The 16,873-nt window shown below is 43.6% G+C and overlaps 1 protein-coding gene across 5 annotated transcripts in view; it reads left to right on the top strand.

Annotated features, from left to right (window-relative positions):
- The window catches only part of AKAP13 (A-kinase anchoring protein 13), a 246,935-nt gene that overhangs the window by 64,600 nt on the left and 165,462 nt on the right, over positions 1-16,873 (top strand). For all 5 annotated transcript variants that reach the window (XM_079954144.1, XM_079954146.1, XM_079954145.1 and 2 more), the window contains exon 3: positions 10,821-10,864. In XM_079954144.1, coding sequence (XP_079810270.1) covers positions 10,832-10,864 — 33 coding nt within the window. In that variant the 5' untranslated portion in view covers positions 10,821-10,831. The remainder of the gene's footprint in view (positions 1-10,820; positions 10,865-16,873) is intronic.

Below are 16,873 nucleotides of genomic sequence, written 5' to 3'. Positions count from 1 at the left end.
GCTGTGAAAGAGAGCTTCTTGGGAAATTGATGATGAAATTGAGGCGGTTGGCCCTATTAAGAACATCTTAGCAAGCTTAACTTGAGTTGGTTTTAAATATAAATTAAATCTGCCTATAGTTGCATATAAGGGGCACGGGTGGCACTGTGGGTTAAACCACAGAGCCTAGGACTTGCCGATCGGAAGGTCGGCAGTTCGAATCCCTGCAACTGGGTGAGCTCCCGTTGCTCGGTCCCTGTTCCTGCCAACCTAGCAGTTCGAAAGCACATCAAAGTGCAAGTAGATAAATAGGTATCGCTCCAGCGGTAAGGTAAACGGCGCTTCCGTGTGCTGCTCTGGTTCGCCAAAAGCAGCTTAGTCATGCTGGCCACATGACCTGGAAGCTGTGTGCCGGCTCCCTCGGCCAATAAAGTGAGATGAGCGCCACAACCCCAGAGTCGGCCACGACTGGACCTAATGGTCAGGGGTCCCTTTACCTTATAGTTGCATATGCATAAAAAGCAATTTGCGTAAGGAAAAATACTTCTGTTTTTAGCTATGTTACTGCCACTGCCATCTTAGAAGAGGCATTCTGCCCTGCCTGTCCGTGAGAGGGGGTTACCTCTTGTATAAGTGCACATTCTACCTATGTGTTTTTTATGTTAAGATTTGTTTGATACAAGTCATTTTTAAAGCCACCTTCCTGATTTTAATTAGTCAACCTGATTGTTGCAGCCCTAGTTGGTACCTTGCACAGAGGAGCTGAATAGGGTTGCAAAATCATAGCAGTGATGCTGTATGGGTACATGAAGTGTCATTGTTGGGCAAAACGGAGCTAAGGAATTGCAGGAGAGGGCTTGTGCATGCACAGTTATGTGTGCTCACTAAGATGTGCAGAGCATCACTGAGAAGAGAGGTAGGCTAGAGTGTTGGGGAATCCAATGTGGTGTAGTGGTTAAGAGCGGTACGGTAGACTCGTAATCTGGTGAACTGGGTTCGCGTCTCTTCCTCCTCCTCCTCCTCTTCTTCTTCTTCTTCACTTGTCTTTTCTAAGTACTGTATAATCCAGTTGCAGCCCAGACCAGCTCCTGTTGTAGGTGCTGCCTGACTACATTCTGGGTGGTGCAGTGCAATTCCCTTTGCAGCAGACAGGATACTGCTGGGGAACATACCTTGGTGCTCTGTGAGTGTTGCAGGGAGCACATCTTAAGAGTTGTTGGCTCTCATCAGGAAGCCAGAAACTGGGGTTGCAATTTAAACACGGAAGAGATCAGTTTGTGGAGCTCCTCTCAAAACAGTTCTGAAGAAGGCATAGGCGTGCCTTGCTTTTAACTTTAGTGCGGCCTTTTTGTAAAAAGATTGTCTGCTTTAAAAAGCAGCTTTGTTTATTTTCTTTCATGTCTGTATTTTGCTAATGACGTTGGCCTGTTTTGGGTGTCTTGTGCTGAGTCTTCCACCAACAGGTCTGAGCTTGAGCTTCTTAATCGAGAGGTCTGGAGGGTGGCAACACAAGAACAGGCCTTCTCTGCAGTGGCTCCCCGTCTGTGGAATGCTCTCCCCAGGGATGTTTGCCTGGCGCCTTCATTATACACCTTTAGGCGCCAGGCAAAAACGTTCCTTTTTAACCAGGCCTTTGGTTGACCTGATCAACTTCCCATACCCTTTTAAAATGTGGCTCTTTTGGGGGGGGGCACTATTGAGTTATTGCTTTTATTTTAATTTTATATACTGTGACCCTTTTAGGTGAACTGCTCTGAGACTTCCCGGTATAGGGTAGTACATAAATTAAATAAATCAGCAGCAGCAGCATTCTTCTCCAGTGTCCTATCTTCAGCATGATCTGTTCCCAGGGATTTTGAAAGTATTGCACTTTTCTGTGAAGGGTGCCCAACGAGCCAATGGAAGTTACTAGAGGCTGACCTCTTCTGTATCTCTTCAAAACAACAACAGATTTCAGTATTATCCAACACTGCAGCTCCACTGGCACAACACACCTTTTTGTGCACATCAAAACTTCCTCTTCCTCTTCCTTTCCTTTCCTCTCCAGGTGGGGGACCCTCTGGAGCAGATTTGGGGGTAGGGGTGGCATACATACATACATACATACATACATACATACATGATGTTATTCGTATGCCACCTTTCCATAGTTAAAACCATGCTCAAGGTGGCTTACAACATGAAAAAACAACATAATTACAAACATAACAAAAGCAGTAAAAAACAGTAAAACACCCCAAAAGACACAACCAAATTAAACAATTTCTACTATGTTTTTATATATGCTGAAAGCTGCCCATAGTGACTGGGACAACCCAGTCAGATGGGCGGATTACAAACGTTGTTGTTGTATTTTATTTTTATTATTCAATCATAAAAAGGTATAAAATAAAGATACAAAAACAATATCAAAACCAGCAACAGCAACAACACTCCCTGTGCCAACAGAAACCCCTAAATAGCACTCTGTTCAGCAGTCTCAGCTTTTGTAACTAGCGTCCGTCAGGGCCCTCCCCTCTCAGGCCAGATGGAAGAAGACCTGCAAGGCAGGGAGGGAGCAGGTCTTCCCTGTCTCAATGCTGATGACAAGACATGGGGTGAGGAGTGGAAATTGGAAGTCCTATTGTGCAAGTGCAATCCTGCTTCTCCAGCATTGTTATACAACCCTTTAAACAACTCAGCTGAACTATTAGCTTGATCCGGTAGTATAAAATTGCCCATTTTTAATCAATAACAATTAATGAAATAATAATAATAGTTGCCTGATAGAAATCATCCAAAGTGTAGCAATCAGCAGAAGTTTTCCTAATGGGGTGTGTTGCTCCCTTGAAACTGTTCTGTAAAGCAGGGAGGCCTTCCAGGTGATGTTGGACTACAACTCCCATCAGGCTTTGCTATTGGCTGCACTGGCTGGGGCCGATGGGAGATGAAGCTCAGCAACATCTGGAGGTTCCCCACCCATGACTTAGAGGGTGCAGGGCCTGCTATGTGGTTCACACGACTTTGTCCCGAGCGCATCACCTCTGTTCCTTTGCCCTTTCCCCAGCATCTGCCGCCTCCCTCTACCTAATGGTAGGAGTGACCCTGATAGTTGGACATGTCTCTGTGATGTGCAGGGTGACAGCCAAGCGAGCTGGACCTCAGCATTGCTCTTTGTTGATCTTAGGGCATGCCCTGGGATGTGCTCGACACTCCCCAGCAGTGTAAGATCAGCCATGCTATTGTCATGGGACATTTGTCTGCCCTTACTGATTATTCTTTTGTGAGCCTAGCAGGAAAGCTTGAAAGACACTGTTGTAGGGAAATCAACTCCCCACAACCGCCTCCTCCCACCCCAAGACTCCTCCTGAGCAGGAGAACCAAAAAAAGCCAAACCCTTTCATGCTCTGAGCAGCCACTGACAGTGATCATCTTCCCTTGAGGCTCTGTAAACATCCTTGTTAAACGTCAAGGATGCAACACAATTGTTCCTTTGTTTAGATTTTAAGCTTGCATCTCTCACCTCTTTTCTCCCACCACCCATCTGTGGTCTCTTCCTCTATTTCCCCCCTTCCTTTCAAATTTTTTTTGCTGCTTTGAATAGCTCACTTATAAGCAAGTTCCACTTTTGTCTCTGTAACTGTTTTGCCCCAGTGAGCTTCCCTTGCATAACTTCCTTTGGACTACTCCAATCGTAGTCCTTTCTCCTAGACATCGTGTTGTCATCCCTTGTCATGTGGCCAAGTCATTTGTAGCCAATAGCCCTGGTTTTAAGAAAGTTCTACGTGTGATTACATAATGAATTCTGTACCCAGGAAATCCAGATTTTGCACAAAGAAAAGCTAAGTTCTGGGCTCTGTGGGGATGGGGGAGAAATTTGATTCAGTTCGCCTCTAAAGATGAATCTGTCAAATCCGCACTTTCTGAAGCAATATGAGAACCAAAACACAGCCATCCTTCGAAATTGTGCTTGTTTGAATTTCGCAGTTCTCCAACCAACCATTGTTTACAAAAACACATATATTAGGTAAAAGTATACCTACTCACCTACAGATGAATATATTAATGAAAATAAGATACAACAACTTACTGTCTAAAGAAAAATTGCTTGCAGAAATATGTACATTAGTCAAAACTGCATAGAAAAATGATGAGAAATTTGCACTAAAGCACTGGTAAGTTTTCATGAGGATTTTATAAACCACAACTTCTTGCAGAAATTTGGAGAACTAAATTTAAGATTGGAAAAAGTGAGTAACCGAGAGAACAAAAACTGACAGATCTTGCTATCCTTAGCGCTCACTATAAATTTAGGGAAATTGAGCATTTTAAAAAATGTTTTTTTGCTTTTCTTCAGTTTTTGCACCCAGAAAATCTGGGTTTTCTGTTACTGGGGAAAGGCAAGAAACTATTCAGAGCACTGAATCCCCGCCCCAAGATTTCACCTAGTGGAAATCTTACTTGGCTGCTTGGTTTCTCAGAATCTGGTAAGTGTCGCTCAGAAACTTTCAAGTAAATATTTGCAGCCACAAGGTCTAGATACTTGATTTCACATAAAATGATAGGGGATGTTCCGAAGCTGAATTCTGAATACAGTTTCATATTCTTTTCTCCTATGGAATTCCAGCAAATATCCAGCCCTGGGCACAGCTGTGTTTTACCATGTGCAAACCACAGCCCCTGTGTATGATGTTCTGCCACCCATCCCAGTTCTTTTCTTGCTTTTTTTTTATAATAATTTTTATTCGTTTTTCAAACAGATAACAAAAGCAACACAAAACAACATAATTTCCAACTGATCGTTTCATACCCTTCTTTCTTTTGACTTCCCCATACCTCCCCATCCCTGCATCCTTGTTTAATGATTCTTTAGCAACCCTTAGGTCCATTATCTTAATTCCCTTTCGTAAAAGTTCCTTTAGTTTTTTTTTGATTACTGCTGCAATTTCTTTACCTCTTACCCCCCTGACATCTTAACATTCATCAATTTTACAATTGTTCTTAAGATATATTTTAAATTTCTTCCAGTCCTCTTCCACTGTCTCTTTCCCCTGGTCACGGATTCTGCCCGTCATCTCGGCCAGTCCCATAAAGTCAATCACCTTTGTTTGCCATTCTTCCAGAGTAGGTAGTTCTTGCGTCTTCCAATACTTTGCCAGTAGAATTCTTGCTGCTGTTGTGGCGTACATAAAAAAAAAATCCTATCCTTCCATCCCAGTTCTTTTCATATGCAGACTGGTTCTTAAAACTTGTGCAACCTTGCCACTGGTTTGGTGTTGTTTGCTCCCTCTTATTTGACCTCAGCACCCCTAGATGACCTGTTGTATGCCAATTGGGTAAAAGCCTAGTTTATCTCCATACAGTACTCAATGTAATTATTTTGGTATCGGCCATGTAATTATTTTGGTATTGGCATGTCTGCTAAAACACGGAGATCAGAAATGTGTCCGGTTTCTCTTCACTGGAGATTTTGTCCATTAAACGAGTTTAAACAAAACTCTTGACTTACATTGTGTTGTTGTTGTTGTTTTAAAGAAACAGGTTATTTATTTATTTTGCAACACATGGGTTTTAATGCCTCACTTGGGAAAGTTTGTTTCTTGCTGAGATTAGTGGAGTAGATCTGAAGCTGGATCTAGGCACCAGGCTCTTTGCTGTATATTTGGATTTGAGCTTCATGTGGAACACCGAAACGTAAGATCTAGAGGGCACCAGGTTGGGAATGACTGGCCTACACTGATTTGGCAGCAGATCTTCACGGTTTCAGGTAGGGTTCTCTCGGCGCCCTCCCTGGGAGATGTTGGGGATTGAATCTGAGACCTTCTGCAGATTCTCTGCACTAAGCTGCAGGTTTTCCCTGTGCCACAAAGAATCAGGGATGAATGGGTCAGACTCCTCTTGGACAGAGCTGTAATAATGCCTGAGAATGGCTTAATTCACATTAACCATGAACATACACAATCGGACACGACAGGCTCCCTCTTCTGTGATGTTGGTACACTTCAATGGGTAGCATGTACTCAGCCGCCGCTGAGAGTTTGTAGTGATTCTGCAGGAGCACTGAATAATGTAGAATGTGGTGTTTGTGCCACGGCTTCAGCTTTCTTGGGTTTCATCTCAAAAGGAAAAAAAAAGAGCAAAGTTTTTAGTACCCCTGCATTGTGATAAGATGCAGCATAAGCAATGCTTATTAAAACCAGAGGTACTAGAAATATGATTTGAAATTAGGCCTCAAGAGGTTTGTCACCTGCTGCCCTGCATTGCTGTTCCTTACCTCCCGCTGATTAGCAAAACCCAAATACGCAAGTTGTGCTAATTTGCGGGAAACTGACTCAATTTGTAGTTTTTGCCCATTCCAAAACTTGAATATTTTTAGCTTGGAAAGTAAACAGGATACACAGCTCTGGGTGTATTTACAGTCATACCTCGGGTTGAATGTTCGAGTTGCGCTCCATGGCACCCTGGAAGTAACAGAGCATGTTACTTCCGGGTTTCGCCGCTTGCGCATGCGCAGATGCTCAAAATGATGTCACACGCATGCGCAGAAGTGCTGTCGCTGGTTACGCTTGCTTCTCGATGCGAACGGGGCTCCGGAATGGATCACGTTCGCATCTAGAAGTACCACTGTATACCGAAGATGTGTACCATTTTATACTAGTTTAGCTGTCATGGATTCCACTAGAGAATTATGGGAAATGTAGTTTGGCAGGGGTGCTAAGAATTCCTATGGCTTCCATCCACCATGTTTGGGGCGCATGAATGGTTATTAAATCTCGTTTAAATCAGTAGTACAGATGCCTGCTAAAAAGAGGACATGGTCCTGTTGTGTTGTGCCTTCTTCCAAAATTTGAAAAGGAAACATTTTTGGGCATTGTCATGCAATCCTTCCTAAAAATAGCCTTAATATTTTGGATGGAATGCTTTCTTATGCACAGTGCTCTATTACTTCCCATAAATCTCTGCATCCTGTTTCTGCAAGAAAAGAAAAAGATGATGTTACCAGAGCAAAGAATCTGTCTTGTTAAATGTACCAGGAGCAAATTGTTTGCGTAGTACGTCTGGCAGAGAGTGAAATGGGAGAATCATATAACAATTGTATAACACAGCAATACTAATGCCATACATGGAGAAGTTTTATCAGATTCTGAAAACGTTTAAGGAACAGTTAATAACTGAGGTTTGCATGAGCTACGAGCTATCAAGGTAAGAGGCAACCAAGTATGGTTATGCTTTTGAAACTCTAAGGCGTCCCTACGTTTGACAAATCTTTAAGAGGCTTGTTCAACTTAGTGTTTCTTAAGAAACCCATGCAGATGCCCAAAGGATACTAGAGTGCTTTTTAAATACACGAGTTTAAAGTGATGCTGTTTTTTAAAATTGCTTTTTCATTTCCGTTATTGAAGCATTAATAACTTTGAATGAAAAATAAAATTAGATGGTTTAAACAAGGAAGTGGGGTAGAGGAAAAAGCAAATAAGTTAAGCTATAGAAAAAGCAGAGGAAGTATTATCAGTCGATTATCAAACTCCACAATCGGGTAATAACCCCTGATCATTGGCCATTCTTGTTAGGGCTGATGGGAGATAAGGTTCAATTACATCTGGAGGGCCGAAGGTTTCCCATTTATTGGAACCAACCAAAAAATTATATTCTTAGTTGTTCTTTGGGCTAAACTTAGTGTGACACAGGAGATGCATGGAGTGCAAAGGATGCTAGTAGGGGAATAGTAGAGCGGAAGGCAGGGAGGCCAGCAGTAGGGGGCGCCAGAGTAAATGGCTAGTGGAGCAAGAGCCTATGATTGGTTGAGCCTAATGATTCTAGTTTATTCTCAATCTTCCTCCCTGCATTCTGCAAGGGCAACATGGAGACCTGGCTGATAGTCAGGACTATCTCCTGGGCTGATTGTAGCCAGGTGAGGATGGGTTGGTGACAAACTGAGGTTGGTGGGGCTGTGGCTCACTTACCCATATGTATTAGCCTTCACTGATGGAGAGCCTGCTGGCAAGTTTTACTTAGTCTAATGAAGTAGCCGTGGATAGTAGGGAGACTGAATGTGATCAGAGCAATGTGTGTGTGTACTTAACCCTATATTCACACAGAGGAAAAGTGTAGCTCAGAGTCCTGGCTCCTGCCCAAGAATAACAGCAGGTGCACTTTCTTGTAAGTAAAGAAGCCAAGCTTTATTCTAGCAATTTGACAGTGCAAACGCAGCAAAAGTAGGAGAGCAGGAATCAGTCCAGATGCCCTAAGGCTCCAGTGATGAGGCAAGGATCAAAACCAACTTAGGAGAAGTGCTTCAAGGTTTCCCAATCACAATTCAGGGACAAGGCCCAGGGATCAGGATTCCAGGATCTGCTATGTGAGGCTGCATGGCTGTTCCAACAACAGGTCCTGTCTACCCGCCAGGCAGTGTTAGAAACTGAGATACGAAAGCGAGGAGCTGAATGGCACCTTAAACCTAGGTTATGGGCGTAACAATGGAATGTCTAGGCACACTTTTTTAATAATAAGAATACAAAGCTGAAAATGAATGAACCGCAGCTAAAATGTTTTGTTCATTTTTCACATGGTCTAGGCCTCATCTGAAGACTTCAAAAAAACAAAGTCCTGCTTCCCTGCATGTCCCCCTAATATTCCTATTGAGGGTCCCTTCTGCAGTCTTCAGAGAGTGGCTGGAAGTGGGGAGGCAGAAAAAACTCCTCCTTTCCTTCTGCTCTGCGGACAAGTAAAAAAAGGGCTCCATAGTAGCTTACATACAGTCAGTTAAAATAAAACAGTCGCTGCCCACAGGCTTACAATCTTAAAAACACAACACACAAGGGAAATGGAATAGGGGAGGAAGAGGAAAAATCAAACTCAGTCGCCAATTCTTGAACAGTTGTTCTTACAAGGACCAGCTTGCACTGTTCAGGGGTAGGAGCTGGTCTGCCATATCATAACTTATGGAGTAAGTAAGGTCTGTTTCCCATCTCCCCTGTTGATGCAATCCAATGGAAAGGCCCAGTTTTGGGGGTCTTGAGCTTAGAGTCCCAGTGTGCCATGGGGCAAATTATATGCATCACATGTTTATTCCAAGGGAAATTGGGTGTTGGGTAACAAAGAAAACTAATAATCAAATTTGTGACAGATTGCAAAAATTGGATTTCATATGCTGGTCACTACAAAGCAGCTGGGGGGGGGAGAAAAGAGGATGAAACAAGTGGGGGGGGGGTACTTTATTAGACCAAGTTTCCATGTTGTGCAGAACCTTTTATATAGTTAGGGTGGTAAACAGACCAAGGTGGTGGTAAGTGGAGATGGGTGCTGTTGAAGCCGTTAATTTTGCATCTTGCTGAGAACAAGAAATACAACAGTGGTTGTTTCCCCTTACCTGGGAACACAAAAACTTATTACCCCGTAGTGTCTCCATCCTTAGACACAAGTTCTTTGTTGGGCAGTGAAGAACTCTGGAGAATGCAAGAGGTTGCACACTGTTTTGGGTGTGTGTTTTTTGTTGGCCTAACAAAAGTATTGCTCTTATAATGGATTTGAGAATATTTCTTATGGACCATGACTTTACTGTGTGACTCTGGAAGTAGCAAATAGTGTGCAGATATCTGCTGGAGGATTCTAACCTTGATTCCTTCTAACAAGGGATAATGGGTGGAGGTGGCAGTGCCTTGGGCATTTGACACCTTCCTTTAGGGCTTTAAGTAGATTAAATCATTTCAAAGATCCTGATTTGATTAGGTTAGAGGTCAGGCAGAAAGAGACAGCAGCATGTTCTGGAGATCCTGATGAGTTTCTCTCTCGCATTGATTCAGTATCAGTTGAGGTCAGCAAATAAACACGCAACTATGTTGTCTTGTGTGCCTAAAGTTTTGCTTTGCATATTCTCCCAAGCAATGGGGACATTCTTTTAGTCAGGATACTAGGGGCATACTTAAAATGTTTCTTGTTAACCGGTGATAGGTCAGTTTTCTGATAAGTTAAGCAGATGGTGTGTGGCGAAAGTTGAAAGTGAAGTTCCTAATGGCAGCTATTGGCTCCAGACCTCGGACACATAAAAGGTGTTTGCAATTTCAAGACCCCTGGTTTTGTCTCTGCTGTTTTTTTGCATCTAGCAACCCTGGAAGGAGAGGTATATTTGCATTGACAGGTGTAGCTGTCACATTCAAAGGCAGCTAGTTGAGTACTGTGACTTAGGTATGCATCTGTGTCAACTGTGATTGTCAATAATGACTTTAGGATTGTTCTCTTAAGAAGAAGAGGAGTTTGGATTTGATATCCCGCTTTATCACTACCTGAAGGAGTCTCAAAGTGGCTAACATTCTCCTTTCCCTTCCTCCCCCACAACAAACACTCTGTGAGGTGAGTGGGGCTGAGAGACTTCAGAGAAGTGTGACTAGCCCAAGGTCACCCAGCAGCTGCATGTGGAGGAGCGGAGATGCAAACCCGGTTCACCAGATTACAAGTCCACTGCTCTTAACTACTACACCACACTTAAGAGTGTAAATCTATATATTTCAGCATTTCGTTTCTTGAAAACCTTCAGATGATGTTTCTCTAATTTGTTCCACTGTGTTTGACTAAAACAACAACAACAACAACAAAAACATTTGCCATTGAGAAACTGAGTTAAATCACACCTTCAAAGTATTTTTAAGCATGACCATGAATGATCTTGGAAATAATGTATGAGTTTTTAGGGTTTGTTCTTTTTTGAAAATATTGGACCGAATCTTGTGAAACCTTAGCACATAAGCACAAGCTTTTATGTACTAGATTCCACTTCATCAGAAGTGGATGTTATTTTTGCGATGTGGATGTTGGAAAATTATTCTAGTAATCCTTTTTTCTTTTTCCTTTCCTTTCTTTTTCAGCGTTCTGGGTCATGAAACTTAATCCACAGCAAGCTCCGTTGTATGTGAGTAAAACTTTTTTACCTACTTTTTCTATCCATGTGGGTTATTGAAACTAAACTTTGATACTCTTTTTACCTAATAACCAAATGTCCTTTGAAAATCCATACTACTGAGAAACAATTGCAATTGTTTGAAATTATAGTATTGTTGACGAGAAGTTAAACTGGACCCGATTCAAGGATTTACTGAAAGCAGCATATAATTTAGAGTACAGTCGTACCTTGGATCCCGGACGCTTTGTAAGTCGAACGTTTTGGCTCCCGAATGTCGCAAACCTGGAAGTGAGTGTTCTGGTTTGCGAACATTCTTTGGAACCTGAAAGTCCAACATGGCTTCTGATTGGCTGCAGGAGCTTCCTGCATCCAATTAGAAGCCACGGCTTGGTTTCTGAACATTTTGGAAGGATTGAACCGTGACACCTTCTGCATGTAAAGGAGATGTACTACCACTGTGCTCTATTCCTCCTTCATGGCTGAGTGGGGATTTGAGCTTTGGTTACTCAGGCCTAACCCCTGCACCATACCGGGATTAGTGTAGGGTTGCCATACGTCTGGGATTTCCTTAATATATCCGGAATACCGCAGTCATAAGCAGCGTCTGGGTGGAAATTGGCAAAATGTCAGTGAAAATCCCGACTTTTGGCAATGTATGGCAGTGTCGTTTTTGCCAATTTTCCTTAAAAGGGTCCAGAAATGTCGTCTTTTACTATTTTGACAAAGAAGCTCAACAACTTTGGCAAAAAATAAAAATAAAAATTATCTCTGGATTTTAACCATTTTAAATATGGCAACCCTAATTAGTGTCCTGTTCCTAGTGGGGAAGGATATTCTGTTGGGCCCCCAGGAGCAGCTGCTGCCTCTTTCTTCCTCAAAGGTAAATTTGGGGGCTTTAGGGAAAGAGGAATCTGTTTGGCCGCTGTGAGAACAGGATATTGGACCAGGAGGGTCACTTGTCAGTGCTTAGGTGAGCAAGTTTGGTACTCCTGTGAGTGACCTTGAACCATTAGCTAGTCTAATTGAGCACTTGCAAAACCTTAGCCTCCTTTGGGGGTGAACCATGTGATGCTTGTACACCTGTAGAGATCACAACTCGAGTCACCAAGCAAGCCAAAAGTGTGCTGTGAAGTGTTGTGCTGTGAGATTTCTTTTCTCTCTGGACTCTGTGTCTGCATTATTTAAGTGACTTTGCTAACATAGTGAAGGAAGGAAGATGGCCAGTAGTCAGGGACCTGCATTTGTTGGTAGAATGCCACCTTGCTTTATAGTGCTTAATAAAAAGAATTCTTTGCACGCTAGGTTTTTTAATAAAAAAAAATACACGAATTACCTTGTGGCAAGGATGCAGCCTGCGGTTTTCCATCTCTGTGTAAGCTGCTCAGACATCCTTTTCATGTGGTCCCTTATATTAAAATGTGGTCGCTGAGCACATTTTTGTTTACACTTGAGTTTCTGGACAATATCCCAGAATCCACCAAGCAGTCCTGGAGATCATATTTGGTACTTCCATTCAGGTGTTCATGCTTACTCATTTTCCTTAAAGAAAAGACATCGACTGAGAGAACGGTGCAGTACTTAGTATGTGTGACTGAGAAAACAGGATGACATAATTTGAACAAGTGAACATTGCTTTGCAATACCTTTTTCCTGTGAAACATTTGTAAAAGACCTGCTATACACTATAAGAGACCTACATTGGCTCCCAGTACGTTTCCAAGAACAATTCAAAGTGTTGACCTTGAAAGCCCTAAAAGGCCTCGGTCCAGTATACCTGAAGGAGTGTCTCCACCCTCATCGTTCAGCCCGGACACTGAGGTCCAGCGCCAAGGGCCTTCTGGCGGTTCCCCCACTGCGAGAAGTGAGGTTACAGGGAACCAGACAGAGGGCCTTCTCGGTACTGGTGCCCTCCCATCAGATGTCAAGGAAATAAAACAACTACCTGACTTTTAGAAAACATCTGAAGGCAGCGCTGTTTAGGGAAGTTTTTAATGTTCAGTGTTTTATCATGTTTGTAATATTCTGTTGGGAGCTGCTCAGAGTGACTGGGGAAACCCAGCCAGATGGGCAGGATATAAATAAACTATTATTATTATTATTATTATTATTATTATTATTATTATTTATTAATTAAAGGGGTGCATGGAAGTGTTTCTCTGTGTTGGTGGGGAGCCATGGTGGATTGTGGGAAGGGTATATGGAGGAGGACTGAGGGTGGGTAATCATCCTATGGTAAACACGAAGGGAAGTGGCTCTTAGGTTGCCTCTAGACTGTCAGTATTTTGCAGGAGGGATGGAAACGCATACCAGAACTTTATAGCTTTGTGTAATAAAAGCGAAACTAAGTGCTCTTGTTGCCCTGGCACTTTTGTGGTTAGAAAAGTAACAGGAAATGCACTGAAAACTGGGAAGAATGAATAATTAACAGGAAGACGTGCAAACACTGCAGAAAGTAGTTCAGGAGGAATGCTCATTGTCATATAACCGCTCCATAAAAAATTGGAACGTATTCTCAGTGAAGGCTGGGTATATAGTCTTAACATCCGTGAAAGGTTTGTGCGGCAAATTGGGATGAAAGCTCAGTAAACGGGTTGTCTGTGGGAAGCCCCCCCACACGCGGCGCAACAGCTTTCAAACCTGGAATCGCCTGGAATAACCGTGGAAGTCATTGCTGGCAACTCAATAAGCAAGCCCCGTTTGGAAGGCCAGCTTCCTTAAAAAGGTCCCTTGACCATGGCTCTGGTAACGTGGCGCTTCAGAGGAAGTGGCATGCTGGGGCTGTATTTTTTGGGGTGGGTGCTTGCAGTTTTTTGTGGGTTTGGTGCTAATTCCCGAGAGCCAACAGTTCTGGCTGTTGCCTGAACCAGAGTCTGTGCTACTCAGATGGCAATAATGCAGAAACATTGGTGGAGCCTAGCAGAAGCAACTAGTAAAGTAGGATGACGTGTTGACGGTTCAGTGTAACTCTCACCTAATGCTCCATTGGTGCATCAGTGACACCTTCCGGAATACACTGGCAAAAAACAAAACAAAAAACCCCCACCGCCGCCAGTCTGAAGGGTTTACTGTCTGAAAGTGAGTTTTGGAAGCTTTGTCTGAAATTAGTTGTTCCCTTCCAGACTTCTTCTCCATGTTCTTAAGTCTGTGTGGCATATAAAATGCAAGCCTAGGTTGAGGGCTGTGCAGCACCACCTGGTGCCCGCTGCAGAACGTACACATCAAATTCTGATCTTGGTTTCTGTCCCAAAGTTTCCCTTTCCTTTGTTAGCGCTAATGGGGACTTTGAAGAAACAAAAGAAGCTGGTTTCTCTCAGCTTTTGCAGAAGTGGCCCTCACATTGAAATACTAGTAAACCGCGTTTCTGTTTCGATCAAGACTCTGCTTTCAAAATAATCGCCGTTGCTCCAGCTAAGGTTGCTGTAAACAGAAGGCACTGGCTCTCTTACTCAATGTTTTAAAGAGATCCTAAACCAGCTTCGGATGAGCACTCTCCCTCTTTTGCTGCTTCCTAGAGCAAAGCATGGTTTGCTGGGACCTGCAACATAATGTTGCGTATATCCTTAGTCTCCAACAGGAGTGCTCCTTTACAGATGTCACTCTGAGATGGGATTGGCTAACTTGTGACTCTCCAATTGTTGTTGGACTCCAGATCCCATCAGCCCTAACTAGCATAGCCAGTGGTCATGAATGATGGGAGTTGTAGTCCAGCAACATATGCAGGCCACCGGTTAGTCATCCCTGCTGGCAACGATTCTTCAGAGGCCCTCTGCATGATGCAAATCTCATTTTCAACCAAATAAATAGACACAGGGGTAGTACAGTTCAAACAGCAGTTTGGTTTTGACACGAGACACTACAGAGGGTCTTGAATCTGAAGAATATCTGCGGTGTTTCTTACCATCAACACAGGATCGATAAGAAACAAAGATTTAGTTTTCTGTCTTGGAGCCTCTTCATATCCTTTAGAGTCCTTGGGTGAGGACCCTCAGACCTGGGGACTGAATGAGCCTCCTCCCACCCACCCAGGCCTCCATTTGGCACTTGCAATTTCACCCCAGGCCACACCGCGACCTCATGGGGTACTTTGGCCCGAAAGAAATGTGTCCTTAAACTGCGATAATGTCTGTTGTGTGTCTGGCTGGAGGGATGGCATGTAGAAATCTTCAGACTTTGGTATGGCTGACTTGCAGCCTGCTGCACAAAGGTAAACGTCACCTCTGTTGCTGCACCCCATTTTACCTCTGCACCCCCTGCTCATGAAGAGGGATGACCCTCAGGCTGACAAATGATAATAATAATGATGATGATGATGATAATAATTAATTATTTATACCCCGCCCATCTGGCTGGGTTTCCCCAGCCACTTTGGGAGGCTTCCAACAGAATATTAAAATACAATAGTCTATTAAACAATAAAAGCTTCCCTAAACAGGGCTGCCTTCAGATGTCTTCTAAAAGTCTGGTAGTTGTTTTTCTCTTTGACATCTGGTGGGAGGGCATTCCACAGGGCGGGCTACACTACCGAGAAGGCCCTCTGCCTGGTTCCCTGTAACTTGGCAAGGTTTCCCCCACCTTTGTGTTAAGGACTCAAGGAAGCCTCTTATTCTTTCTCAAGTTTTCATATTTCTTTTCTAATCATAATGTAATGTTCCATGGTTTCTGGAGAGTGTCCTCACTGGGATTTTTTTTGGGTAGGGGCAGGGATGTTGTCCACTCTTTGTGTATTGATACTTCTGTATTCCTCAGGATTCACCTAATGTCCCTTCTCGTTTCTAGTAGCTTAGCTTTTTGCGCCAATCCTGTTGGCACACAGACTCTGTGTTTGCTATCAGAGGGGGCAATGATTTACTTACAAACTCTTAATTTAAAGAGGGTCCATGGATACGAAGAATGCAGCCCTGCCTCCTGCTCCCAGTCTCTCAGTTGCAGTTGGAAGAGCCAGTCTTACATTTGCACGGTGCTGCTCCTCATCCGTTGAGGAGTTAAGAGTTACATCTGCACTGACCCGTGCACTCGGTCTGAAATATTTGCCATTGGGATACTTCAGCAGCTGCTCAGAAAGCTGAAACGCACCACCCGGCCCTGCTGTGTCTTTTGGCAAATGGCTTTAAGGGGATTAGGTGGAGAGTCGGCAATCTTGGCCTTGGACTTTGGATCTGGAAAATAATTCAAGGAGCAAGAATGTTAAGGGACGTGTTTTGAAGTTCTCATGGAAAACACTTTTATCCTGCAGAGAGATGGAGCCAGGGCTCTTCAGATTTTTACCCTAGTTGTGGTCTGCGGTTAAACAGTGGTACTATTTGTCAGCTCTTTAGGTGTTGAGGGTTCACCTGGATTTCTTGGTCCAATGTTCTAGTGGATCAGTGTCCTTGTTGGCAGAATCTACTGCTCTGTAGGTATTCAGTAGGAAGGCTCTTACGGCTGTTTTAACACATTGACCTGGTTCACATGTAACCCTAAACTATGGCTGAGCATTACATAGAATCATAGAGTTGCATGAACCTTGGGGCTTGCATGTTCCTCCCCCCTTCCATGGCATGGCTACGTGATCAAATATTTTTGCCTCTGTTTTTGACTGACACAATATGTGCAAATATGGACATACTATTGTTAGTCTTAACTATGGTTTTGGGCAGGGATGCGGGTGGCGCTGTGGGTTAAACCACAGAGCTTAGGGCTTGCCGATCAGAAGGTCGGTGGTTCGAATCCCCAGGATGGGGTGAGCTCCCCTTGCTCGGTCCCAGCTCCTGCCAACCTAGCAGTTTGAAAGCACGAAGTGCAAGTAGATAAATAGGTACCGCTCTAGCAGGAAGGTAAACGGCGTTTCTGTGCGCTGCTGCTCTGGTTTTGCCAGAAGCGGCTTAGTCATGCTGGCCACGTGACCTGGAAGCTGTATAAAGTCAGCCAATAAAGTGAGATGAGCGCTGCAACCCCAGAGTCGGTCACGACTGGACCTAATGGTCTGGGATCCCTTTACATTTACCTTTATGGTTTTGGGCAGTGGTTTTCAACCAGTGT

This window comes from Podarcis cretensis (genome assembly GCF_951804945.1).
Source record: "Podarcis cretensis genome assembly, chromosome: 14".
Taxonomy (NCBI): domain Eukaryota; kingdom Metazoa; phylum Chordata; class Lepidosauria; order Squamata; family Lacertidae; genus Podarcis; species Podarcis cretensis.
The sequence above is the reverse complement of the archived record's forward strand: the minus strand, read 5'-3'. Positions and strand labels throughout refer to the sequence as shown.